Below are 26,103 nucleotides of genomic sequence, written 5' to 3'. Positions count from 1 at the left end.
AAACCTCACTCTTACTGAAAGTGCAGTCTTGTGGTCTTTTTGGTCCACCTTTGAGCTCACATGAAGCCTTCATGACCTACATGGCTTTTATAAAACTGCTGCCACACTTTGAACCTCTCCATACTAGTTTTTCACCAAAACAAAAACCAAACTGAGAACTGTTTTCTAAACATTTGCTCGTCCACTTATTCCAACAGGAGTTAAGTGAAATTTCATCCCGCAGGTCATATTGGGTCTAACTTGGAAAAAAAAAAAAAAGTCTCTTTCATGTTGGGGTTGGTCCTGATGACGTCACTTACCGGAATACATCGGAAGTGCAGTCAGAGCCGGTTACCAAGTTTCTGTCTCGTACATATCCATCCGCCAACTCCCGTTTATGTAAATACAATGGATTAAAAAGAAGCACCTAAAATAAAGTATTGACTCTTTGAGTGGCGTATTTTAAATGTAATATATAATAAAACACATCATATCTGATTTTTAGGCTCTACATAAATAATGTTCGTATGTGTTTTGTTTTTTTTAAATCCATATTTATATTCTTCTGTCTGCTCTAACTGAGTTGATAAAGTATATTGAGTGTAGAGTTAGGGTACCCAGGTGTTGTGTTTACAGGACGAGTTAGAGTTTCGCTGTTCTATAACGTGTCTATATTTTCTGTTGTAGCTCAAGTTGAAAACCGTGTTGCGGATGAATACATCGGAAGGGAGACTTCCTCTTACTATATAAACCGGGCCTCATTTTCACATTACCGGCATTTCAACACAACTGCCGGTCGGGTTTTTTTTTAGACGGCGGTAAAGCCACAGTGTAGGATATTTATCTTTTTTATTTATACAAATTGTTTACAAGATGCCTGGATATTCCGACAGAGATCGCGGCAGGGACAGAGATAGAGGGTAAGCACCGTCTTTTACACTAGTTTTACCTTCGCGTGATTTGTACAAATGGCTGACAAGATTAAAACCAGAAGGTGGAAAAAAACAATCGATTACCTAAATGGTGTTACTCTTAAAGGAGATCGTCTCAATCAGCTTTACAGTTGTAAGTGTGAACCTAACGACCAGGGAAGCTACAGTTGTCTGGCTTTCTGTACCACACAAGGCCCGGGCCTCTGCACGGAGCCCGTTGTCTTTGGCTCAAGGCCTACTTTGGCCTCGTGCCCCGGCACAGCGGCTCTTCGTTAGCTTCAGGGTAGCTAACCGTTAGCTAACGGGCTGTTACCGGGAGCTTTTATAAGCACACTGGTACTGTATATAGCTAGACTACACTCTTAATACGCACCACTATTACGATAAAGCTCTTTGAACACGACGGTCACTGACATATAATGTTGCTAATACAGCTGGCTAGTCGGCTTTTCGCCATGTGGCAGTGTGAATGCGGATACAAAATGCCGGCTGTTTTCCATTGTTCCTCTGGTGGCTGGAAAGTATATGGCAGCTATATAATTTCACAGAATGACGCAGTTAAGATGAGTTTGTCTCTACTCGCTGTAAACAGCTGTAGTCGCGGCCGTACATGACTTGACTGACCCAGTCAGACTCAGCGACTAACACTAATTTAATTGCAGCTATGGCGGTGGTCCTCCTCGCTTTGGTGGAAACCGCGGTGGTGGAGGTGGAGGAGGAAAGTTCGGCAATCCCGGTGAGCGGCTGCGGAAGAAACAATGGAACCTGGACGAGCTCCCGAAGTTTGAGAAAAACTTCTATCAGCAACACCCCGACGTTTCCCGCAGGTCTCCGGTATGTGATCAGCATGCTGTTATGTAACACTGCTAGAAATGTGTGCCCCCCCCCTGCACGTGGTGTAGTTATATAATCGTTATGACCACTGAACTTGCCTCTTTCATTCCTTTACAGCAAGAAGTTGAAAATTACAGAAGGGCCAAAACCATTACATTTAAGGGGAGAGAGTGCCCCAATCCCATTGCTAAGTTCCACGAGGCCAGCTTCCCATGTAAGTATAAAACGGTGTCATGGTGAAACTGTACAATGAAAGAGGTTTGGTGCATATCAATTGATTGTTTTCCTCTTTTCTTCAGCTTATGTGATGGATGTCATCAACAAACAGAACTGGACTGAACCAACACCCATCCAGGCTCAGGGCTGGCCTCTGGCACTTAGTGGCAAGGATATGGTTGGAATTGCACAGACTGGCTCTGGAAAAACGCTCTCTGTAAGTTACAAGTTGTCTGCTTTATGGCATTAATAACCTTTCTAGCAAAAACCAGAGAAATTGGCAGATATAAAGGGGTTCGATTCAAGAGAGCCTTTCTGAAGTGATTTTAAATCAATGGTCAAAGGTCAAATCAAAGGATATATAATTAAAGACTTTTTGATCCCACACTAAAATTGCTTGTTACTGCAGCTCCAGATACAACAGTGATAGAAAAGAAAATGCACAAATAAAAATAGAATACTGATGTATGTCATTTTTAGCTCAAGCAAGTGACTGTTACATGTGTTTGCTTTACAGTATTTGTTGCCTGCAATCGTGCACATCAACCACCAGCCTTTCCTGGAACGTGGAGATGGTCCCATTGTAAGTAGTCATAACAATGTCATTGGTTTTAACACTCTACCCAAAGAAACACACTTAATGACATAGCAGCACAGAAGTACTGACCATAAACTCAAAGCTTTAATTAGAAATGGTGGTCTGATGACATCTGGCCAGAAATCTTATTTCAACACTGGGAACTGAATAAAGTGTGAAACTGTGACTGAAAATCTGTAATTTCCTCCTCGACAGTGCTTGGTGCTGGCCCCGACCCGTGAATTGGCACAGCAGGTGCAACAAGTGGCTGCGGAATATGGCAGAGCTTCTCGCCTCAAGTCAACCTGTATCTATGGAGGAGCACCCAAGGGACCCCAGCTCCGTGATCTGGAAAGAGGTATTGTGGGGTTTTTTGTGGGTCAAAATGTGGGAATTTGTTCAAGAATTGAATTCACACAATTACTCTTCTTTCTATAGGTGTGGAGATCTGCATTGCCACGCCAGGAAGGCTCATCGACTTCCTCGAGGCAGGAAAGACGAACCTCCGCAGGTGCACTTACCTTGTGCTGGACGAAGCCGACAGAATGCTGGACATGGGCTTTGAGCCACAGATTCGTAAAATTGTCGACCAAATCAGAGTATGTTTTTAGTTTATTTGGACAGCTACTGTAGAACACCTTCTCACCCCTTGTGTATTACTTTAAGAGGGAACATGTTGCTAATTACACTGTTTGTGCAGCCTGACCGTCAGACTCTGATGTGGAGTGCCACTTGGCCCAAAGAAGTTCGCCAGCTGGCAGAGGACTTCCTGAAGGAATACGTCCAGATCAATGTTGGGGCACTACAGCTCAGTGCCAACCACAACATCCTGCAGATAGTGGATGTCTGCAATGATGGCGAGAAGGAAAACAAGTGAGTAATGTGTCAATGTGCAAGTGTTGAAGCCAATGTTTTGACGATCGCCTTGGGTGACAGATTCAGAAATTAAAACTTCATGTCTTTTTTTTAGACTCATCCGTCTGCTTGAGGAAATCATGAGTGAGAAGGAGAACAAGACCATCATCTTTGTTGAAACAAAGAGGCGGTGTGATGACCTCACCAGGAGGATGAGAAGAGATGGGTAAGTGTTGAGATTAAAATACTGATTCACAGCATTGACTGTTGTACTTTTATAGTTACAAAGTACTAAGTATGGTATTAATATTGAAACCTTTTTTAATCCTTTTTAGATGGCCAGCTATGGGAATCCATGGAGATAAAAGCCAGCAGGAAAGAGACTGGGTTCTCAATGGTAAGCTTGCATCACCAGTACATTAAATCAATGGTTAATCAGCTGTGCAGATGGCAAGAAATTAATTTATCATGTCTGATTTTTATTCTTTAATTTTTCAGAGTTCAAATATGGGAAGGCTCCCATTCTCATTGCTACAGATGTTGCCTCCAGGGGTCTAGGTCAGTATCCTCCCTAAACCATTTTGTACTCTAATGTATTTGAAAAAGAAAGTGTATTTGCTTTCTTTAACTCTTCTGCTTCTTTCTGAGTTTCTCCCCTGACCTGAAGGAGCAGTCTGTGTGGCAGGGCCTTGGCATGACAAGCCCAGGTCTCCAGAGGGGGAAGGAGGATTCTTGGAGGTGTCCTGACTGGCGAGGCACGGGTCTCCCAGTCGTGCAGATATACAGAGGTGACCAGGCCCAAGTGCAGCATAACGCGCTGGCCTGCCTAAAAAGGGGGGGCGAGTTGAGGGCTGGCCACAGTTCCTCCCCCATATGCTCGTCTGTTCTCTGGCAATGGTTTGGACTGCTTCACACACCCAGGCTCTGTAACTGTCCCAGCTCAAAGCCCAGCTAGACTGTCTCCTATTGTCTTGCATGTATGTTTGGGCACTGCATTGCAAGCCATTTGAGTCATTTGGGGGGTGCTTTTTGTTGCGTAGACTCGTTGTAAAGCATGGGTGGAGTTAATGTTGCAGTTTCCTAAACTTCTGTCGGAAGAGCAGTCTGTCAGATCGATCATACCTTCACCTCTGTAAAGACATGGCTACTGGCGCTTTTGGTGACAGTGGGACATGCTAGTTGGACACACTTGGACAAAATCCAAGCTCACACTCCTCCCTCGCCTGCGTTTCAAAGTCATGTCGAGACCTGCCAACGGGAGACATTATGATCAAGTGAACACTGGGTCTGGAAAAATCTTGCCATGCCGAGAGTGGGGATGTTCTGTTTGTAGGCATCCTGCAAATTGGTTCAGATCTACAGTTTTCTTGGCAAGAGACACTGCAGTGTGAGCTTTATAGCGAGCATCTCAAGAGTGTGACTGAGGGACCTTGGTTAAGTGCTAGTTCAAGCACACTAGGAGGCAGTAGTGTGCATAGCAGCCCTACTGTATAGGGACACCTGTGGGTCACTTGACTATATGTGGGGAGTATGCTGCAATGGGAATGGACTAGTGAATGCATACTCCAAACATGGTAAGACTTCTGATCCATTCTTTCCGAGGGTGGTTTGCCACTGGTTCAGGGGGGAGGGTTTTTATTTTATCCCACTGGATTGGAAGCCAATGGAGTGTGCATCGTTTCTCTTTTCCCACCGTAGTCTCCCCGTGGAGTAAATGTCCAGCTGTAGTTTTGTCTAATGCTAGTCTCTTGCAGCCTTGTGGATTAACTAGCCATCCCTACCTCATGACCGTACTAACTTTTTTTTGTTTTGATCTGGTTGTTGTGGTGGCGCTGGCGCACGTCTTTGTGTGCTGTCCTCCTTTTCCTTTTTGCCACACTGCAACACAATCTTACAGATGTTGAAGACGTGAAATTTGTCATCAACTTTGACTACCCCAACAACTCTGAGGACTATATCCACCGCATTGGCAGAACGGCTCGTAGCCAAAAGACAGGCACAGCTTATACCTTCTTCACTCCGAACAACATGCGGCAGGCCAGTGACCTCATCTCTGTGCTCCGTGAGGCCAACCAGGCCATCAACCCCAAGCTCCTCCAAATGGCGGAAGACAGAGGAGGTAAATCTAATTGGTGAGATACAGAAACTGTGCTGTGAACTGCAGCCACTTTTTTTTTTCTGCTGCTCTGTTTGTTCTGAGAAGTGGATGGGGTTAAAATTTTACGTATTGGTACCTCAAACCAGCTTTTGGCTCTTTGTTTATTTAAACATGACTATAGCCAAATGCCTCTCTTCTTAATTTTTTTTCCTTTTTTCCCAGGTCGTTCAAGGGGAGGCAGAGGTGGTGATTATAGAGATGACCGCCGGGATAGGTATTCCTCCGGAAGGCGTGATTTTGGCAGTTTTAGGGACAGGGATAATGGTAGGGGGTTTGACAACGGACCAAATAAAACCTTTGGTGCAAATTCACAGAATGGAGGCTATGGGGGCAGTAACGGCACCAGCAATGGCTTCAGTGGAGGCAGCTACAATGGTAATGGACAGTCCAACTTTAACAACCAAACAGGCGCCTTTGGAGGCCAGAACAACTTCCCGGCCCCTCAGTTTGCTCCCGCTAAGGGTGGCGCACAGACTGGCGCATCTCATCCCCCATTCCCCTTCCCCCAGGCACAGGCTCCGCAGCAGCACCCCCCACCACTGGTGCCCTACCCCATGCCTCCACAGTTCTCTCAGTAAACACAACATATACTTGAAAGAAGTAATTTATTGCTTTTTGTCTTGTTTTAAGTTCGACACAGAATTTTTGTATTTACACGACAGGGTTACAAACAACTTCAACCTCTATCAAGCCTTTTAAGATCTGCAGTGCAGCAATAGTGGTGTTGCGCACATTTTTCCCCTTACTATTTAATTTGTTACATTCCTAAGTAATGTTTAGTTATGTTTTGTACTAGGTAATTACAAATGTATTGGTTTTTCATGTGTATCATTGAAAGTGAGAAGCTCCTACCTTGGAAGTGCACTGCATGATCTTTCAAATAAAACTCAAAAAATACTTGGTGTTTGTGGAAGTTACTGTTATGAAATCTTTTCAGGAAAATATTTTAACACTGTAATACTTTCAATGTCCAGCAGGTGTCACAAATATACCAGTTCAGTCATCATGTGTAGTCTTAAGTAAAGCAACTTCTTGAACCAGCATATATCACTTGATGTTTTATAGTGCATCATATTGCACTACTGAAATCAAGTTGCCAAAACCTTTGTAGCAGAAGTAGAAGTCTGTGGACACAAATGTCACTTCCTTCCTCATACAGTCTTCCTGCCTTTTGTCCCAGCAGTGGAAAAGGAGTGGTAACTTGTTTTCCCTGTCAGTCTCGTGCTTATTGCATGCTGCTAAAGATTTCTGAGGGTGGCAACACTAATGATCTTTTAATGAGCCATTCTAGCTCCCTAAAGCTCAGTGCACAGCTGACAGTCTAGGTGAGTTGGAAGGGAGCAGTCTCCCCCTGTTGGTAGAGCAGAGGGTTTTCTATCTCAGAGGACATCTGCACTCATGGTCCAACCTTAACTATACTGTAGAACTATATTGCTGAGCATGGATAGGTTGAGACAAGGGGCCCCTGTGAGCAGACATAACTGACAGAACCTTATTGGTGACATTTTGCAGGTTTTCCCTCACTCTGGCACAAATTTCTTTTCACCCCTATGGTTAATTATCTTGCAACCCGCTTTGGAGGGTTGAGTACAAACTATGTGACACTAAACACAACAATATAAAAGGCTTTATAAAGAAACTAGTGATACAGGTTATATTCTCAAAGAGATATTCTGCTTTAAAATATTGCAAAAGAAGTTCTGATTTGAGCCCCCTTGCCCTTTGGACCCCTAGGCCTATGGTAATCATGTATGTAAGTCGCTATAGACGCTTAAAGATCCCCTCCGGACATGTAGTAAGACATATACAAATAGTCTGCTTTGAACAATAATGTGGCTTTTTTTCTTGCAAAAAACACAATTGAATCCACATCAAAATCAAAATATATCAACTACATTCTACCTTCTTCACTGTAAAGTCCATTCTCAGTGTATCACACTTGAAAAAATTACATACTTGACCAGGACTGACTTCCAAATGATTTATGATGTCAGAAATCCTGCTGGTAGAAATCAGATTTAAATCAGATTTTCAGTGAGCACAGAGAAACTTTCCACTTTCAGCAGATTAATGTGAAAACAAACTGCACATACATCATTCAAACATCACACTGTAGGAACCAGAAGAAGGTGGGAGGGGGGTCTTGAAGAGGGCCTACATGTGTCCCAGTTGTACTGTTGTTCTACCTCAACCAACCGTATCAAACACTGAAACCTGGTCACAGGTCAGCGCTGTATAGATTAGAGTTCTTGGAGAACAGGAGTGCTGTGGGCATGGCTGATTTAAATTAGTTCTCTACATATTTACAGACCCGCGGCCTGGAAGAATGTGTGGAACGCTCACTGTGTAAACACTGTTGAGCATTCTTCCTCATACGAGTTGCATTTTTCATTGTGATATGTGACAGCCACACCCTGCTGCTGACAGCACAATTAGCATAGAAAAAACCATTTAGGCTCATATGAACTTTTTCTGTTTTCAGGGGAAACACTTAACATTGTGAAACACAGGAACCGACGTGACACAGTTTAATCCTGACTTACTGTTTGTAAAATTGGTCTGAGGTGGACAAACCGTGCTTATCTCAGATAGATTGCACAATGTGGAGTTTAAACAGGTGGGCTGTCCTTGAGTGAAGTACAGGGGTGGAACCAATAGCACGAACACCAGATGATGTAAACCTTGTGATGAATACCACCTCTGTGGAGCTTATAGCGTATCGGAAGTAACTGTAGTCATTTTGATTAGATTTGTTAGTTAGTGAGGGATGTTGCGTTACATTGCACCTGTGTTCATTATTGTGTCCAACTACTCAACACCATATCAGCACATGAGGGCTGGCCTGGACTTTGTGTGATATTGTAAATATTAATTTGTAGGTACTCTCCATTAATGGTTTAATATGTGCTTTACATTACCTTAAGCTGCAATAGGTAACCTTCATAAATATAACATTTGGTCATGTGGCTTTGTCCTGACAGTCGTATGCAAGAGAGATAATCTGTAATAGAAATCTCCTCTTAGTGCTCCTAATGGCATTTACAAGAACCCACCAGGCCTGAACCAAAACAACCAATCAGAGCAGAGAAAGATAGATGACTCTTGAGTCTTGAGTTCATAGGTTGTCAAATATCTAATGGCAATTGTCTCATGTACTACTGTCAGCTAAAGTCACAGTTCTTTTAATAAAAGTTACCTACTGCAGCTTTAAGTATGAATTACTAACTATAGATGCTGACATATTAAAGCTGCAGTTACTGAAGATAACATTTAAGTATAATCACCTTTTAAGTTAATATGGCAAACATGTTAGCAAACATTTGCTGATTTACACTTCCAGTTGCACATATGGAGTGACATTATCATTCACTTGGAGTGTCTCCAGCTGTGAGAGTGAACCAAAACAGTAAAGCTGTGGGCCACACAGATAAAACACTGAGCTGAAACTCACTCCTCGAAGACCCTTTTCACACATTGTCATCTGATACGCTGTTATTGTAAAAATATTGATTATAGCTGCTTTAAGTACTGCTGGGGACAAAGGTTGAGGCCTTGTGAGACTACCCCTGTGTCGCCTTTCAATCATCACCACTTTCTTGTCCCGTCACTCACTGCTGTCTGTGTGAGCTGGGTTCCTTCCCTCTGGCCCTACAGGTATGTGGGTGTTGTCCTGAGGAGTAGGGTGTGTGTCAGACACACCCACTGCAAGCATGAAACTGAGCAGCATGCTCAACCGAGTTCTTCCCGCTGGGGCGTGAAAAAGTGACATTGTTTGAGATTCCTCCAACTCCAACAACCCATTTTATTGTGAGCATAGTGCGTGTTTGTGTTTTGTGCTGAATGTACATGAACTGTAGTTTTGCATACCATCTTTGTTATCACGCTTTTTTTTCTTTTCTTTTTGGAAACAGGTGAAGTTTTCACACTAGACCTTGACTCTTCATTTGTTTCAGGGGTAATTTTACAGGGTGTGTGTGTGATAACAACTGATTCTAGGAAATGAATATGCTCTGGGTTCCATCCTTGAGGTTGCGTAGTAAATTAAATAATCTGCCAATTAATGAAGACACATCAGGGTTTGGTACTGATACTCAAAGACAATTTAAACCTTACCCTGTAGTGTTATAACGGCTAACACTGACTAACAGCTACTGTACTTTACTATTCTGATACTGTACAGATCATAACCCACTTAATAAGAATAAGTTAGAGATTTATTTGTTTTTGTACTCCTGTATGTAGTTAATAGCGACATAAGATACATACAAATCTAAATTAGATTTTTTATCTTCTAATCTTTTATTTACACTGGTAACAAAATACTTAATTTCAGTAAGAAATATCAATAAATTACCATACTTCTTAATAAAATTCAGTTCAGTATTTTATACTGAAAAACCATTACTGATCACCACATTGTCTAAAATAATTCAGGCTTTTCATGGCCATGGTCTAAAGTCAGCCCATGCTCTGCTTTCACTAATGCCACAAAAAGAGGAACTAACTCTCTAACTAATAGCTCTGGGTCGTGGATATTTTATAGACCAAACAATTAATCAGTTAATCAAGAAAATGATTGAAATGCTTAATCGATAACGATAATAATCCTTAGGTGCAGCCCTGTTCATGGCTAAATGAACCTGATGATCCAGCTGCTCTGCTACATTCCACCACTATCATACATATGGAAACTGAGTGCTTTATAATGCACTGCCACGTCTTGTGTGTTACATGGAGCTGATAACAGAGTTGTAGCTGTATCAGGTTCAGAGATCATTTCTATAGGCAGGTGTGAGTGTGTAGAGTTAGAAAAAACCCCACTGGTGTAGTAAACTCAAGAGCATAATGAGGCTCTTTCAGGGTGGATCTCCTGTTTCCTGATCATCCTTTACAAATAAAAAAAACCACACATTTGAGCTCCTAGAATCTAAACTCAGAGCGAGGGCTGTGAAGGATCGTGGAACAGGTCCGCCCGGTCTGCTCCTCGGCTGCTTTTACTGACGACACACCTGCTGGGCTGGGAGGAGCTGAGACAGGTGGACGCTCCTTAACTGGGGTGGTGGTGGGGGGGAGACGCCACAAGACACAAGAAGGAGTGAGAGGGAAGAGGAGAGAGTGAGTTGGAAGGAACACACTTGGACTCAGATTACAGAAACAGGCCTGAACGGTCTCCCAAGATGTCGAAGAAAAAGGAATACAGTCCTGTAAAGATCAGCAAGTGAGTTCTGTCACCTTCGTGTGTGTGTGTGTGTGTGTGTGTGTGTGTGTGTGTGTCAGATTTCCTAGTCTTATGTTGTCCCTTGTTTTGTGTCCTCTCTTTGCTGCCTCACGCTGCTTGTTTCTCCTGAAGGGCTGACCTGAAATCTGCTTCATGCTGCATTGTTGTACCATACTCCCATTTGTGTTTGCACAGGAGAGAGCTGATTTATGTCCCTGGACAATAAAATGTGCTCCTGCTGCCACATAAAAGCAACATCGGTCTGACTGTTAAAATACAGTGTATATGTTAGATACTGTCCTTCATTCATTCTCAGAGAAGCTAAAGCAGCAAGAGGCGCTTTGGAAAATGAACGAATCCTCCATTAATATGATGTCTTGTCCCGTACAAGTTACAATGTTGTGTTGAGAGTTGCCTGACTCCTGTACTTAACCACGCCACATATATTTGTATCTTTGCCCAAAGGGTGTATCGTCAAAGTTTACTGACTCATGTAATCCATATCTGGTGCCACTCAATAGGCCAGTGTTCTGACTCATAAAGCTGATGGGTCAACACTGCGCCTTTAAAGCTCTAATTCAATTGAGTATGTATGTGGCTTGTTGTCATTGTAGTGGAACCTGTGGTTGTTTGAGTAGAGGAGTGAGTTGACTCTCATCCATCATGTTTTATGAAGGTACACATGGCCATAAATGTGTGGTTTGAGATTGTACAACCTCTACCCCACTCCTCTCAAAGTAACCAAGCAGGTGTTGTTCCCCTCTCGGTGCAACATGTCACCCAAGGGGGGGCACACACGGTCATTAGAGCGGGGTGAGGCAGAGGCTGGAGATTGTTACTGACAGGAGATAGGAAGGGCTGAGGGAGTGGCAGGGCAGGGTCTCTCTACTGCTAGGTCTGTTTGTCCTAATCACCACAGTGACACTTGAGTTTCAATGGAAGCGAGTGAGTCAGTCAGTGTATAATGTGGTGCCTGCGTGCATTCCTGTTCCTTCTGATATACAGGTCTGATAATTTATGATTGTGGTAAGAAACTCCTCTGCTTCAACTGCACTGTGTGTTTGTAACGAAGCTGTCGGTGATGAATGGAGTCACCCTCATGTGGGACCTTTACATCCGAGATAAGAGCGATACCATAAAAATACTGTTACAAGTAATAGTCCTGCAATGAAAATGTTACTTGAATAAAAGTATGTAAATATAATCAGGAAATGTATTTAAAGTATCAAAATTAAGCAGGAATATTATTATTACTCATTCATTAATGTAAAAGCATAATTTCAATGTTGCAGTTGATTGAAGTGGAGCAAATTCGTATCTATTTTATATAGGATTATTATTATTTATGATTATTTTCATTAGGGATTCATGTCCTGATTATATATTCTCGATTGACCGATTGATTGTTTGGTTTGTAAACATTTTAAAAAAGGTAAGAAACACCTCACAATGCTGGTTTTGTCCAAACTACAAAATAATTAAATGAAAAATCAGTAAATCCTAGAAGAAGAAGCTAGAGCCAATAAATGTTTGACACTTCTGACTTAAACCATAATCAGGATAATACATTTTCATTTGACTTATTGATCATGATTAAGTCTATAACTAGTCATTAAACCTGTAAATCAGTGTAGTGGAGTAGAAGTAGAAAGTGGCATGAAAAGAAAGTACTCAGTTACACTCTAATTTGTACTTAAGTACAGTACTTGAGTAAATCTACATTCCACCACTGGGAGCAATAAAAATAATTCACTTCAGTAAGTTATTATCCTCCAGCACTCCGCCTACTACGAGCCATAATGTCTGACTACAACTGCCACAGCCCCACTGCAGAGTAATGACTCCATTCATTTGATAAGAGCTGAAGGGTGTGGTATAACGCGTTAGTCTCAGTGGTATCACACGCTGACGACATTCCTGACTCCCCCTTCCGCCCCCACACCACTCTGCAGTGTGTCCCCTGAGTACTGATCTGGGTGTGTCACAATAAATAGTTGGCTTTCAGATCACAGTGGAGGAGGAATGACAGAACAAACACCCAGAGAGCACAAACAGGTCTGCAGAAAGTGTTCATGTGTGACATGCCAGTGACGGAATTTTCTTTGTTCGTGCTTTTAGAGGCTTTTATGTTTGCATCTGAGTCGTGTCATTACACGAAGAGCAGAAGTAACATTGTCAATATAAAGTACAAAATCGATATACATTTTAAACCCTGTGGTGCGAAGTAACTAACTACATTTAATACAATTATGTGGTACATTTATCTGACAGCTATCACACACACACACACACAAAACATCTGATCAGCCTCTAAAATATGATGCATTTATAGACTGAACTACCAGTTATAATCATCTCCACCTCAGCCAGTATTATTATTAATAATAATCCAATAATATAACACTCTTAACCTAGTGAGTACTCCTACTTTTGAACTTTTATATAAATGTAGCTGCTAATACATTTCTACTTCTACTTAAATTGAATTATGACTTTAACCTGTAATTAAGTACTTCTACAGTGTGGTACTGCTGCTTCACTGAAGAAAAAGATCTCAACACTTCCCTCACCACTTTACTAACCAGGTCCTGATTGGACCATAACAACATAACTGTAGGCTACAATCCAATAAAATGTTTAGAATGCAAATAGGGGTTCAAGCATGAAAACAAACATCACAGTATGAGGAGTATATCTTACTTACTTTCTACTTGTACTAGTTTCTTAATATATTCATGTCATGCCCTGAAACATCTGGAGATTCTGCACAGTTTTGACCACCATCTTTCTGTGTTTTCACCCAGGAGTCAGGCCAATGACCTGGCGGTGCTGATTTCTCGCATGCAGAATAATGCAGACCAAGTAGAGAAGAATATTCTGCAGGCAGAGGAGCTGCTGGCTGTGGTAAGAAGTCCACATGCACCAGAACTGGAGACTTGAGATTTGAACCAGACGCAGATCACAACATTAAGCACAAAATTAACATTAACACTGGATTCTTTCTTTTGTATTGTAGACAATGTCTAAATATTATATATATTAACATCAAGCCTTTTTCAAAATCAAATAAGTTCCAATCTTACGCTATTTTGGCTTCTTTTGCAGGACACAGAGCGTTATGGGAAGAATCAGCCTCTGCTCCACCAGAAGGAGAACTCAGACAACCTGGCAGAGGCTGAGGTGCTGCTGAAAAAACTATTCATGGACGTGGACAAGTCCAAGAAGTTGCAGCACCCACAGGCTCCTGAGATAGAGAAAGAGTGAGTTTACTTTGGAGTGTCACAGACAACAAACAAATGCAGGCATGCATGCTAACAGACACGCCTAAAACTCGATACTTTACATGCCATCAAAATAAGCTTGTCACAAAGTGTCTTTTCCACCTGTCTGCTTGCCAATGACCCAAATAACTGTGTCTCCTTTTATCAGTGTGAGCAATCTGCACGATCGCTGGGCAAAGGACTGTGCCGTCTACAGGGAACTGTACAACCAGGTGCAAGGGTTGGGGCCGACACAAAAGATCGACTGGGGTCCCCTGCTGGATGAAAAACTGGTCAGTTCGAGCTTTGAGTCAATGTTTATTTGCTAAACATCCCCATAATCTTTAAGCGTCACAGGTTTGTAATGCTGTGATTTACAGAAACAGTTAAATACAGAGGCATACGGCCCCAACCTGGCCGACGTAGAGAAGCAGATTGCAGCACATAACATTCTGCACCAGGCGATCGAGTCCTACAGCACCCAGCTACAGCCCGGGTTCCACCACGTCACAGGTAACAGCACAGAACAACAAATGTAGGCACTCTGCAGGACTATATAACGGATGAATCATTTACCTTCTTCTTCTTTGTTCACAGGAGCAGTACGCCGCCCTCAAAGAGAAATATGCTCATCTGCTTGTGAGTTGTTGTTTTTTTGCCCTTGTTGACTGTTAACTCAATGTGTGTTGTCAGGAGTTCAGTTAAGTTCAGGGGGATGTGTAGAAGTGATGAGTATGTCTTGAACGCATGCTGTTCGTTCTGCAGGACAGCTCCCAGAGGAGACGCAGCCACCTGGCCTCTCTGTACGAGTACATGCAGAGCTGCAGTAAGGAGCTGGTCTACCTTTCCGGCCAGCAGGAGAGGGTCCTGCAGAGAGACTGGAGTGATCGCATGGCCGACCCCCGAGGCGTCCGCATGGAGTATGAGGTGAGGGGATGTCCACAGCATGATGTGGTCCTGATGGTGTTGTTGTTAAAGACAGACGTGGCTACTGACTTTCACTGTGTCATCTTGTGGTCAGAGGGAGGTGCTGGGTGGAGAGGTTTTTGGAAATTCAAATATTAAAACTTTGTTTGTCTGCTTCAAGATTAATCCTCTAGGGGCCGGTTGCACCAGCTTTGGACCCAACCGGTGTAACCGGTATGGTGCACAGTAACTGCTTAGCTGCTGGGAGAATCTGATCTGAATATCTGAAACATTTTCACATTTTCATTTCTACATGCCACTTTATGTTGTTTCTGTGTATTTACAGAAATTCAAAAATAATGGACTGCTAGCACACGAGACTGAGATCAACAAGCTGCAGGAGGAAGGAGATCGTCTTGTTGAAAAGAAACACCCTGGCAGCCCAACAATAAAGGTATGCCGTCTGTCAGCTATGTGGACCTCAGAAACTGTATGAAAACTGATAAATCGTCATAGTGCCCCGGATAGTGTCATAACTTGGGATTTCTTGTGGTCAAATACATTGAAATGAACAGATTATAATCAAGTTGAATTGAATTGTCTTCATCAGGCGCACAGAGATGCCGTGCAGGCCGAGTGGCAGGCCTTCCTCAACTTGTGTCTAGCACAGGAAATACACCTGGACAACATTGAAGACTACAAAAAGGTAGAGAGCCTCTGACCACAAACACAGTGACTGACTGTGGTCATATTTCTTCTATCCAATCCACCAGTTCACTACAGCTTATTGTTAATAAGCAAATATTTGTCGAATGCAGTTCCAGCTGGATGCAGAGACGTTGTCCGAGTCCCTGGAGAGACTCAATTCCACTCTGGACCCAAAGTCTCTGGCCAACAAGAGCAACCATGAGGTCCTGCTGGCACTGGAGGTACAACTGTGTTTTCTGATGTCATGGTTTCTGTGCAGTCTTGAAAAATATAGAAACTGGAGTCCCATAAGTATTAGGCAAGGCCAAAATTATTATCATTCTCTTACATTCATCTTTACATTTTAATCAGTTAGTCTGCACACCATAAATAATTATTATGTTATGTTATATTTGAACGATTAATACATAAGAACAACATAGCTGCTTTATGGCACCTTATCTGTGTTGTGTGCAGCCCTGATGGTGTAACTAATCAAACGCTAATAGTAGGATAAAACTACCCCTTACACATTATAGATATTACATATTTCTTATTATGATCAATCATATTTTTAAAATCCTTTTCAGAACATGACTCAAAAGGTTAGGTGACCTCTGGAGGAGTATCTTTAGGTCATACGTCTGCAAGTTGAAGTAGATGTATAATCCTTTGATTTATACATTTATCTTAAGTTCAAAATGTCACTTTTGTCAGTTTAATATATGATGAAGATGTCTGTGCTGTAAGTGTGTAATAAGTGCCCTGTTCAGTTCTACAAGTGTCAGGTGCTTCACCTCCTGAGTTCATTGATTCACTCATTTGTTTAGTCCTTTGCATCATTTGCAGCGGTCTATTTCTAGAAGCAGATTTACTGAGTTATCTGGTATGTATAAAACTCAGAAACTAGGAAATCATCTTTAAGTCTCCCTCCAGTCAAAAATATGTTGTTCTTCTTGTTCCTACAGTGTGCTGTTTGAATGATGTATGTGCAGAGTTTGACACTAGAAGGATGTTTTCACATTCATCTGCTGAAAGTGGAAAGTTTCTCTGAGCTAACTGAACATCTGATTTTAAGGGACGGGGCCTACCAGTATGATTTGTTACATCACAAATAGTTTGGAAGTCATTCCTGGTCCAGTATCAACTTGTACAGTGTGATGTAGAAACTTCCAGAATCCAGAATCCACCAGTGCACATCCACTGAGAATGGACTTTACAGTGAAGTAGGAGACATCTTGTGTCCAGCAGGAAAAGTGAACAAAATTTGCCAATTCATAGTTCCTGGGGAAAAAAATTGGGGAAAAGACGCATGATATCCGTGTTGCTTATATGTCTTAATACATGTCTAGAGGGGATCTCTCTGAGCTGCTTTCTACATACAATGCCCTGATCCTTTTACACAATCAGGTTTTACTTAGTCATCCTGATAACCGAGTGAACCTGCCTCTTGGGACATGCCTCTGGTAGTTGAAGATGTATTCAGATGATAATATCCTTGTTTGCTTGCGTTGCTCCTGTTATAACTCAATAATACCTTTAGGGAGATGAACCAGCAGTAAAGAGGAATGAGCAGCGCCTGGCTGCCCTCAGGGAGCTCAGCAGCAGCATTGTGCCTCTCGAGTTACGCCGAACCCGGCCCACCAAACCCACCACTGCAATGTCCCTGTGTGACTGGGCAGATGAAGGGGTAGGATGTGATCATTTACAGGATTTAATATAAAAGGCAAAATATTCTTCTTGTCATCATCATTATTTGATCATCTTCTCTGTCCATTTCAGGATGCAGTGAGACGGGGTGAGACGCTGAACCTCAAGTCCAACTCTGATAATAAGAACTGGGAGTTTGAAAGCAGCAGTGGGAAGACCAGAACCCTGCCGGGGGCCTGTTTCATAATCCCACCACCTGACGCTGAGGCCCTCGAGAAAGTAAACAGGTACAGAGTAAAAAGTTTGTTTTATTTACATTATTTTTTATGGTACAACAGAGCTTGTGATAGATGTTAATGAAACATTGTGTGTGTGTGATCAGTCTGGACAGAGCGCTGAGCGGCTTGAAGAGCCGTAGATCTGCACTCATGTCCTCTTTGAAGAACCCCACAGTGGAGGTGGTTCGCCCTCAGAAGGCAGGTGAGAAGAAAAACATTTAGTTTTCCCTTTAAAAGATGTCTTTGAAATTTTTTAGAAAATGTAGTCTTGTCTAACTTCTAATTGTAGAATGACTGTCTTTGCTCCTCCTCAGTCGCTGTACAAAGTGCTCCTGAGGATCCTAAAGCTGCAGAGCTAGCCAGTGAGATCGACAGGATCAACAGAGCCCTGGATCAGAGCGAAAAACAAATCCTGAGTCGACTTAGAGCCCCGCTAGACAATCGCAACCCCACAGAAGACCTGGCGAAAAGGCTGCAAGAGCACGAGGTGAACATGAACAACATCATGCTTTAAAATATAACCTACGTTACTTATTTATTTATTTTCTAAAAGTTGTCCTCAGCATGTTCACACGTCTGTCTCGTCTAGTTGTGATCAGTAACATCATATGACTTGCCCTCCAGAAATCTGCCCTGACTGTAAGAAAACTGGAGTCTGAGAAGTCTGCGGTCCAGAGGGAGATGGAGCCTGTTCTGGCCAAGAAACCCCTGGGACCCACTGCCTCCACCCTGCCCCCCAAACTCACTGCTGCCACCAACAAGATTGATGACATCAATGGCCTTATCGATCTTTATAATAAAAAGTAAGAAGATCAGAATGACATTATAGCACAGTGCAGTTTTTTTTTCAAGACCATTCTTAAAGCATAAAAGCATTTAAAGTGAATAAATAATGCATTCCTCCTCTTACATATTAAAAGTTGTCTATATAGTTGTCATATAAACAATAAAACACATGAGCTCAATTCAACATACTGAGGATTTTTGCCTTAACTCTTCTCAACTACTGTGACAATAGCTTAGCATCCTGTTTAGCATAACTGTAGTTTAGCATTTAGCATTGTCCCATTATTGTCATTAGTAGCCACAATGCCGTTTTTCAGGAAAAGTTACATTGTTTCTCTTTAATCTACTTTTTTAAATACTTTTTATAATATAGAAGCACATGTATGAATACACATTTTTAGTTTGAAAAAATATATCCAGATATCTCATTTTGTTTTTACCTTCTGTGTTTCTCTCCTCTCAACCAGAGCTACAGCCTCCATGTTCCTGGAGAAGCAGCTGCAGAAGGTGGACGGCATTGTCTCTGGGTTTGAGGAGCAGCTAGCTAAAGATGGCGTCATTCTTGATAAACCAAGTGCCCTCCAGAGTCGGAACCAGCAGCTGCAGGTGTTGTACTTTATGATGCAACCAAAAAAGTCCATATTTTAAAATATTTAATAGGGATGCACTTATTGTGAAATCTGGTCCAACACCAATAAAAACGTTAAAAATAATAAATTGGCCGATAGCTGATGTTGATAACGATAATAATAATAATAATAATGATTTGTTATTTATTTGCCCTTTTGAGTCAAAGAAACAAAGAAATCTACAAAGATAAGATTCTAGTCTCAGTCTATTTTTCTTCTAATCCTAAAATGACACAGAGCTGAACAGCCGCTCACTGTTCGTGCTGGTGCATGGGGCACATTTGCCAGTGCTGGAAATTGAGGTGTTTATTACTCTAAAATCCAAGTTGGAAATAATCAACACAACATTTGGCCAGCGCAAAATTGATGCGACAAATCATTATATCCCTAATATTTAACAATTTCATACAAGTGTGAGGGGATACAGCATGGGATACTCCAAAGAGATCCAAACCTAGAGTGTTTTTTTTCTTTATCTCTGTTCTTTCTCCTGATGTCAAACAGGCTATGCGTAAGGATGTCGCCTCAAAAAAGGGTGAGTTGGAGCAATTAGGCAGAGACTTGGACTTCACAGAGCAAGCATGCAGCCCCCTGCAGCAGAGTTACAGTGAATACTGTCCTGACATCCGCCGACAGGAGAATGAGGTGAAAAAGCTGCAGAATCGTTACACGACTGTGAAAAATCAGATCCAGGAACGGTAAGCAAAAAAAGATTGTTGAAACTGCATGTGGCTGACTTCTGACTCCGCTTACGTCCTAAGAAATATATCTTTATTTAAAAATGTCAACACTTCATTGGTGATGAAGAGAGTTTTTTATATTTTGCTTTAGGTCGGCTCTCGTACAAGATGCAACCAGTAGAAATCAAGATTTCCAGAATTCTGTTCAGTCACTGGATTTCTTCTTGGTCAATTTGCCCAATAATTCGATCAAACCTACTGACAATGTTGCACAGATAACAGCCAAGGAGAACTCTCAAAAGGTGAGTGGAAGTGTTTCTTTACATACATCAACCTGTCTCCAACTTTTATATACAAACTAACTCATATCTGTTTCAACAATGACATAAAACTGCTTCGTCTTATCAGCTGTGGTTTTTACATGTCTTCTTTAGAGAGTAATGGAGGATATCAAGAAGAAATCAGGTGATTTAGACCGTGTCAAGTTTCTGTCCCGTGATCTGCATAGTGTCTTAAATGTGAGTTCAGAGAATATGATCACTCCTACATACCATTTGCAACTTCAATTCAATTAATTACCTATGTACTTCCAAGTACTTAATTCTTCAATGTTTAAATATATTTACTTTCAGGAGTACGAGATTAAGTCATACACTTACCGTGGCACTCTAAATGATGACGATGATGGCGATGATGATGTTGATGTTGATGAACCGATCCCAACGAAACAAACTTCTACGATGGCTCAGGCTGTACAGAGAAAGGTGCAGTTATACACAACTGCCTGAAGACAGCTAAGAACTCATGACACTTCGTCTTTGAATTCCAAACTCATTTTGCCTTCTGCTTTTACCACAGGAGAAAAATCTACTGAACCTTTTCTCTGAGGTGTCTGCAGAAAACAACCAGCTGATCAGCCAGTTGGGGACAGCTAAGAACATAATGGCCAGGGTATGATATTATGGAATTAAAGTAACATCAACAACAATAATAATTAATAGAAATAGTAGAATCATTCCTGACCCAAATTATTGTTGTCAGTTGTTCTGAAGTGACTCTCATATTTCCTTTTATCCATGCCCAGAATGAAGAGAAAGTTAGTCAGGTAGTCGTCAGTCAGCAGCTGCAGCTACAGAGCCAGAAGAAGGACCTGGAGGAGAGTGGTAGCCTGAAAAATGAATTAACTGAGGAGGTTGCCAGGCGCTTACATGCTGAAAAAGACCTGGAAACATACCGTAAGAGGTTTGTGTCATTGAAGAATAGGAGAGGAGTGGAGAGGTTGGAAGAGAAGGAGGTTGTGCAATACTACCGTGACCCCAAGCTGGAGGTGGAACTACAGTCCCTGAAAAGTCGGATCCAGGATGAAACATATAACAGGTCAAGAACCCATTCAGAGATAGAAATCTTAAATGAGAAGATTATCAAACTGGAGACACAGCTGACCAAAGTCGAACCTAAACTGGTTACCAAGGTACTGACTGAATATGAGAGAGACCCGCAACTTGACAAAGAAGCCACCAAGATTAGAGATGAGATGCATCGGATACGACTGGAGCTCCAAACGAGAGATTCTGAGGCAGTTCATGTGAAAACTGAACTCACGGTTCTAGCTCAGCAAAAACCCAAAATAAGGGAGAAGGTTGTCAAGAAGGAAGTGGTGAGGCTGGAAAAGGATCCAGAAATGCTGAAAGCTGTTCTCATGTTCCAGAATGATATTGCAGCAGAGGAATCTCATTGCAAGTCGCTCAACGATAGCATTTTTAGCTTAAGGAGCCAGATAAACACACTGGAGAGGGTCATTCCGACAATCCAACCCAAGATAGTCTCCAAGGTGGTGAAGCAAGTACAGCAAGATCCAGAAACGCTTGAAGAGTCGAAGAAACTACGAATTGCCTTGGAAGAGGAGAAAGATGAGAATGTTATCTTGATGAAAGACCTGACCACCTTTCAGCTACGTTACGGTGAATTGGAGAAGCTCAGGCCTAAAGTCGAGGTCAAGGAGGTCATCAATGAGATCTACCGAGTTGATCCTGAGACAGAACTCGAACTGGTGCGTCTGAGAAAAGAGCTGCAGGAATCGAGCCGCAACCGCACAGACCTGGAGAGAGAAATCAACACAGTGATAACGACTCTGACTACCCTGCGTGCTCAGAAACCCAAAGTGGAGTACAAGGAGGTGACTCAGGAGGTGATCAAAGAAGAGAAAAGCCCAGAGGTCATTAGGGAATTACAAAGGCTAAGCAACCAAGTTTCCCGTCTGCAAGTCAACTATGACACCACCCTCGAGCTGCTGACCCGCCTACGTAAAGAAAGAGATGAGTTGAAAGCTGAAAAATCCAAAGTGGAGACCAAGCTAGTCAATAAAGAGCTCATCAAATATGAGAATGATCCTCTTCTTGAGAAAGAGGCTGACAGACTTCGAAGGAATGTAAGAGAAGAGATTCAACAACGCCGCAGTGTGGAGGAGTGTCTCTTTGACCTCCAAAACCAATACATTGTCCTCGAAAGGCAGAAACCAGAGGAGAAGATTGTAATGCAGGAAGTGGTGCGTCTTCAGAAGGACCCCAAGCAGATGCTGGAGCATGAAAAGTTGAACAAGAATCTGGATGAGGAATTGAAAGCCCGTAGAAAGCTTGAATTAGAGGTCCGACAGCTTAGAGCCCATGTTCAAGATAAAGAGAGTACCCTGGCTCAGATGGATGATCGTCAGAAGAAGATTCAAGTAGAGTCAGAGCTCAGGCAGATCAAATCTCGCATTCATGAACTTGAAAATTCTCATCCGCCCGTTGAGGAAAAGATTGTCATTGAGGAGGTCCTGAAAGTGGAGAGAGACCCTAAGCTGGAAAAACTAACTGATGGTATACGTGACAACTTGGAGACTGAGGGCACCAATATCAGTCGTCTAGAGAGAGAAATCCGCAACCTGAAGCTCAAGTTGGAAATTCTGCAAAAGGAGAAGTCAGTTGAGAAGGTTGTTTACAGAGAAGTTGTTCGCGTAGAGAAAGACCCAGCTGATGAGGCTGAAAGGGAACATCTAAGAGAGCTAGTAACGCAGGAGAGAAATCTCAGGCGTGATCAGGAGGATAACATTCAGAACATCAACATCAAAATGACCCATCTGCAGACATCGAAGTCTGTGACTTCTCAGGAGGAGACTGCTCTCATCACCAACAGGGATTCTCTGCACAGAGAGAAGGAGGATCTCCTCAGACAGCTCAAAATGCTCGAGTCTGAAAGACAGAACATCAGTATAACCTTCCAGCAGCAGTCCAAGCTGGTGAGTGAGAGAAACCTGATTGCACGGCAGAGGAGTCTTAAAACATCCTCTGAAGTGCAACGGCTGGAGAAAGAAATCCTGAGTGAAAAAGACAAAATACACCAGAGAGAAACATTGATCACTGAGTTGCTGAACACCATTAAGAAAGATGACCAGTCTGAAACTCACACCAGAGAGACAAATCTTTCTACGAAGATCACCATCATGGATCCAGAAACCGGTAAAGACATGTCTCCCTATGATGCCTACGTGCAGGGGCTAATTGATCGCAACCATTACATTCACCTGTCACAGTTGGAGTGTGACTGGGAGGAAATCACATCAACAGGTCCAGATGGAGATACAACAATTCTGCAGGATCGCAAAAGTGGGAAGCAGTACTCAGTCAAGGATGCTCTGAGGGAGGGGCGCTTGACCCAGTATGACGTGATGCGTTACAAGGAAGGGAAAATGAACATCACGGAGTTTGCCCTCCTTGTTGTAGGGGAAAGACAAATGCCTGACATACCTCAAATAACAGCCCCAAGATCACCCACCAAACCCATGCCAGCCTCTCCTTTGAAAACCATGCCATCCTCCCTAAGGTCCTCCTACCCCAGCCTCAACACTCGCCATAGTGGCAGTTTGAACAACCTCAGTGCCTCAGCGGACAGTTTGAACAACCTCAGTGCCTCAGCGGGCAGTTTGAACAACCTCAGTGCCTCAGCGGGTGATGAGCATTTCCCCATCTCCGGTATTTTTGACACCACCACTCAAAGCCGCATGTCTGTGAGAAGCGCCCTGACCCGCAAACTCATTGATACTGACACAGCTCTGAAGCTGCTGGAGGCACAAGCAGCCTCTGGTGGAATTGTTGATCTTGCCAAGAAGGACAAAGTGTCTGTCCACAAGGCAGCTGAACATGGTTTAATTGACACGGGTCACATGTACAAGCTTCTGAATGCCCAGAAGGCCTTCACTGGAGTCGAGGATCCAGTGACCAAAGAGCGGCTCGCAGTGGGACAAGCCGCACAGAAAGGGTATATTCCCAAAGAAAATGCCAGGAGGTACATGGAGGCGCAGTACCTGACTGGTGGGTTGGTGGATCCCTCTAAAGCCGGCCGCCTCACTGTCCAAGAAGCTCTCGCTGCCAATCTGATTGACAGCACAACTGCTGATCATCTGCAAAATGAGGCTTCCCTCACAAAAGAGTTGGTAGACCCCGTCACTAAAGAAAAGATCACATACAAGCAGGCAATGGATCGCTGTCAGAAAGACATCAGCACGGGGCTCCTGCTGCTTCCTGCAGCCTCCACTGATGCCTCAAATGCCCCATCATACTCAAACTATCGGTTTAATTCCCCCTACAACAATGTTTATATGTGAAGATGTACCATGTTTTATCTGCTTGAGCCACTTGGTGGTAAAGGGTGTATGATAATTAAGAGTAATGCTAACTGATAAAACTGATAAAATCGACAATGTACATGTTCATACATTCAGTCAAAAAACTACACTTTTGGTGAAACTGTAGGCTACATGTGGATCTGTTTCTTCAGTGCTAATTTTGGGTCTGCTGTAAAAATGAGGGTAATGTTTGTTTTATATGGTAAATTGTTTTTTCAGCGTGTTTCAAGTGTTTATTAAACTCTGCAAACCTCACTTTCTGTCTTGTTATTTAAAATACTGAGAGCTGAATTATAAGAACATATGTATATAAATAGAGAACATTTATTTCATAGACTACACACGGTTTGGGGTATTCACAATACTTGTAACAATGTTGATGATCATATGACGATTTTCATTCTGACGTCTGCTTTTTAGCCACGCTAACATCATAGTTTAAGAGATGGCAATGTTGGTCTGTCAGTCAGTTGGTCAGTCCACTGCTTTGGTCCAAACTGAAATATCTTAACAACTGATGGATAGATTTCCATTTAATGTTGTACAGATCTTTATGGTTCCCAGAGAAAGAATCATAATGACTTTGGTAATCTCCTGACTTTTCCTCATGGTGGCACTATGAGGTTGACATGTATGGTTTTGAGGGAAATAGTATTTCCTTGATTGTTGAGAAATTTAGTACACATATTCATCCAATACCTTAACTTATTATCTGCAAAATTATCCTCCACTGTACTTCTGTTTAGTCTGTGGTTTAGTCATAACTTACAAATGTTACCATTTAAACACACTAAACTATAATGTTGAACATGGTAAACAATAAACCTGCTAAGATTCAGCATGTTAGCATACTGATGTTTAGCATGTTTAACATTTAGCTCAAAGCACTGCTGTTCCTATAAGTACAGAATCACAGAGCTTGGCTCTTACTATTAATATTAATATGGGGGATATACAATTTATGACACATCTCTTCCCATTTCCAGAAATAGCTTGCTCGACAAGACAGTGAATCATCTGTTGTATCTAATACTTTATCTAATGGCAACACAGCTGTACTTAGTATGCAATGCTCGTAAGCCCTTGCGAGTCATATGCTTGGAAATCATGGATTAAGGATACAGATTAAACATGACTCACGTACGAGCATGCAGTGTGTTAAGGTTGGTGAGGTCACACTCAGGGTCTACATGGATGAGGCATGTGTCTAATAAAAGACTGCAGACTACAAATATTAACATGTCAACATTGTTGCATTAACATGCCACACAGTGGAGGTTAACAGTAAATGGCGTTGATGTAGGAATATGTGGCCTGTGCTAGCATGTCTGCCTGCCAGATTACCCGATGACTGAAAGGACTTTGCAGGATTACTGCACATGAGCCTGTCTGGAGGCTGAAGTGGCCCCACTCTGGGGGTGAAGGATGTTCCCTGATGATTATCTCACTTAAAGAAGTTTGAAAACATGATGCTGTAATGACAAAACCAGCTTGCATTGTGTACTTTGTGCCTCATATTATATATATATATATATATATATGTTTTGACAGCAAAGTGTACTGGCGGAAATCAAATTCTGGTTTCTGGGATGTGTCTTCAGTTTCTATCATTGGGGTAGTGACCCACAGTGAGTGCATGCGTGATAACTACCTCTCTAATAAAAAGCCTGCTAAATAACCCAGAATATGACAGCATCACATACAGTACATGGAAACACAAATAGCACATTAGCACTGACTGGACCATTGCCTGTGTGATGTACATGGTAATTGGCAGCTCCTTTCTGTTTTGCTG

General features: G+C 42.3%; 2 protein-coding genes across 3 annotated transcripts; both read left to right on the top strand.

Moving 5' to 3' along the window:
• Positions 1–734: 734 nt before the first annotated feature.
• LOC127356279 (probable ATP-dependent RNA helicase DDX5) lies at positions 735–6,448 on the top strand. 2 transcript variants are annotated; one of them, XM_051387902.1, is made up of 13 exons: positions 735–899; positions 1,574–1,745; positions 1,863–1,959; positions 2,045–2,178; positions 2,479–2,544; positions 2,755–2,896; positions 2,977–3,137; positions 3,239–3,411; positions 3,509–3,619; positions 3,729–3,790; positions 3,892–3,951; positions 5,291–5,512; positions 5,714–6,448. In XM_051387902.1, the coding sequence occupies exons 1-13, from the start codon at positions 853–855 to the stop codon at positions 6,127–6,129; spliced, it is 1,863 nt and encodes a 620-aa protein (XP_051243862.1). In that variant the 5' UTR covers positions 735–852; the 3' UTR covers positions 6,130–6,448. The 2 variants fall into 2 exon arrangements, with proteins under 2 accessions (XP_051243862.1, XP_051243863.1); XM_051387903.1 differs by having other exon boundaries at positions 5,291–5,525; positions 5,714–5,924.
• A 4,165-nt stretch (positions 6,449–10,613) lies between these two features.
• On the top strand, positions 10,614–24,563 carry evplb (envoplakin b). The gene is given in 23 exon segments (XM_051387919.1): positions 10,614–10,769; positions 13,574–13,673; positions 13,875–14,029; positions 14,199–14,322; positions 14,410–14,517; positions 14,519–14,542; positions 14,627–14,668; positions 14,795–14,956; positions 15,282–15,389; positions 15,546–15,641; positions 15,754–15,864; positions 17,166–17,312; positions 17,405–17,559; positions 17,655–17,752; positions 17,865–18,037; positions 18,175–18,353; positions 18,804–18,942; positions 19,470–19,663; positions 19,797–19,947; positions 20,080–20,163; positions 20,278–20,409; positions 20,504–20,596; positions 20,730–24,563. Coding segments are annotated over 23 exon segments (6,174 nt in total). The 5' UTR covers positions 10,614–10,728; the 3' UTR covers positions 24,288–24,563.
• The last annotated feature ends 1,540 nt before the right edge of the window (positions 24,564–26,103 follow it).

The sequence above is a fragment of the Dicentrarchus labrax genome, unplaced genomic scaffold (genome assembly GCF_905237075.1).
Source record: "Dicentrarchus labrax unplaced genomic scaffold, dlabrax2021, whole genome shotgun sequence".
Classification (NCBI taxonomy): Eukaryota; Metazoa; Chordata; class Actinopteri; family Moronidae; genus Dicentrarchus; species Dicentrarchus labrax.
The sequence above is the reverse complement of the archived record's forward strand: the minus strand, read 5'-3'. Positions and strand labels throughout refer to the sequence as shown.

Coding starts and splice junctions, on each gene's coding strand:
- LOC127356279 (XM_051387902.1), top strand. CDS start 853: ATGCCTGGATATTCCGACAGAGATCGCGGCAGGGACAGAGATAGAGG. Junction 2,179..2,478: donor GCTCTGGAAAAACGCTCTCT/GTAAGTTACAAG, acceptor TTTGCTTTACAG/TATTTGTTGCCTGCAATCGT. Junction 3,412..3,508: donor GATGGCGAGAAGGAAAACAA/GTGAGTAATGTG, acceptor TCTTTTTTTTAG/ACTCATCCGTCTGCTTGAGG.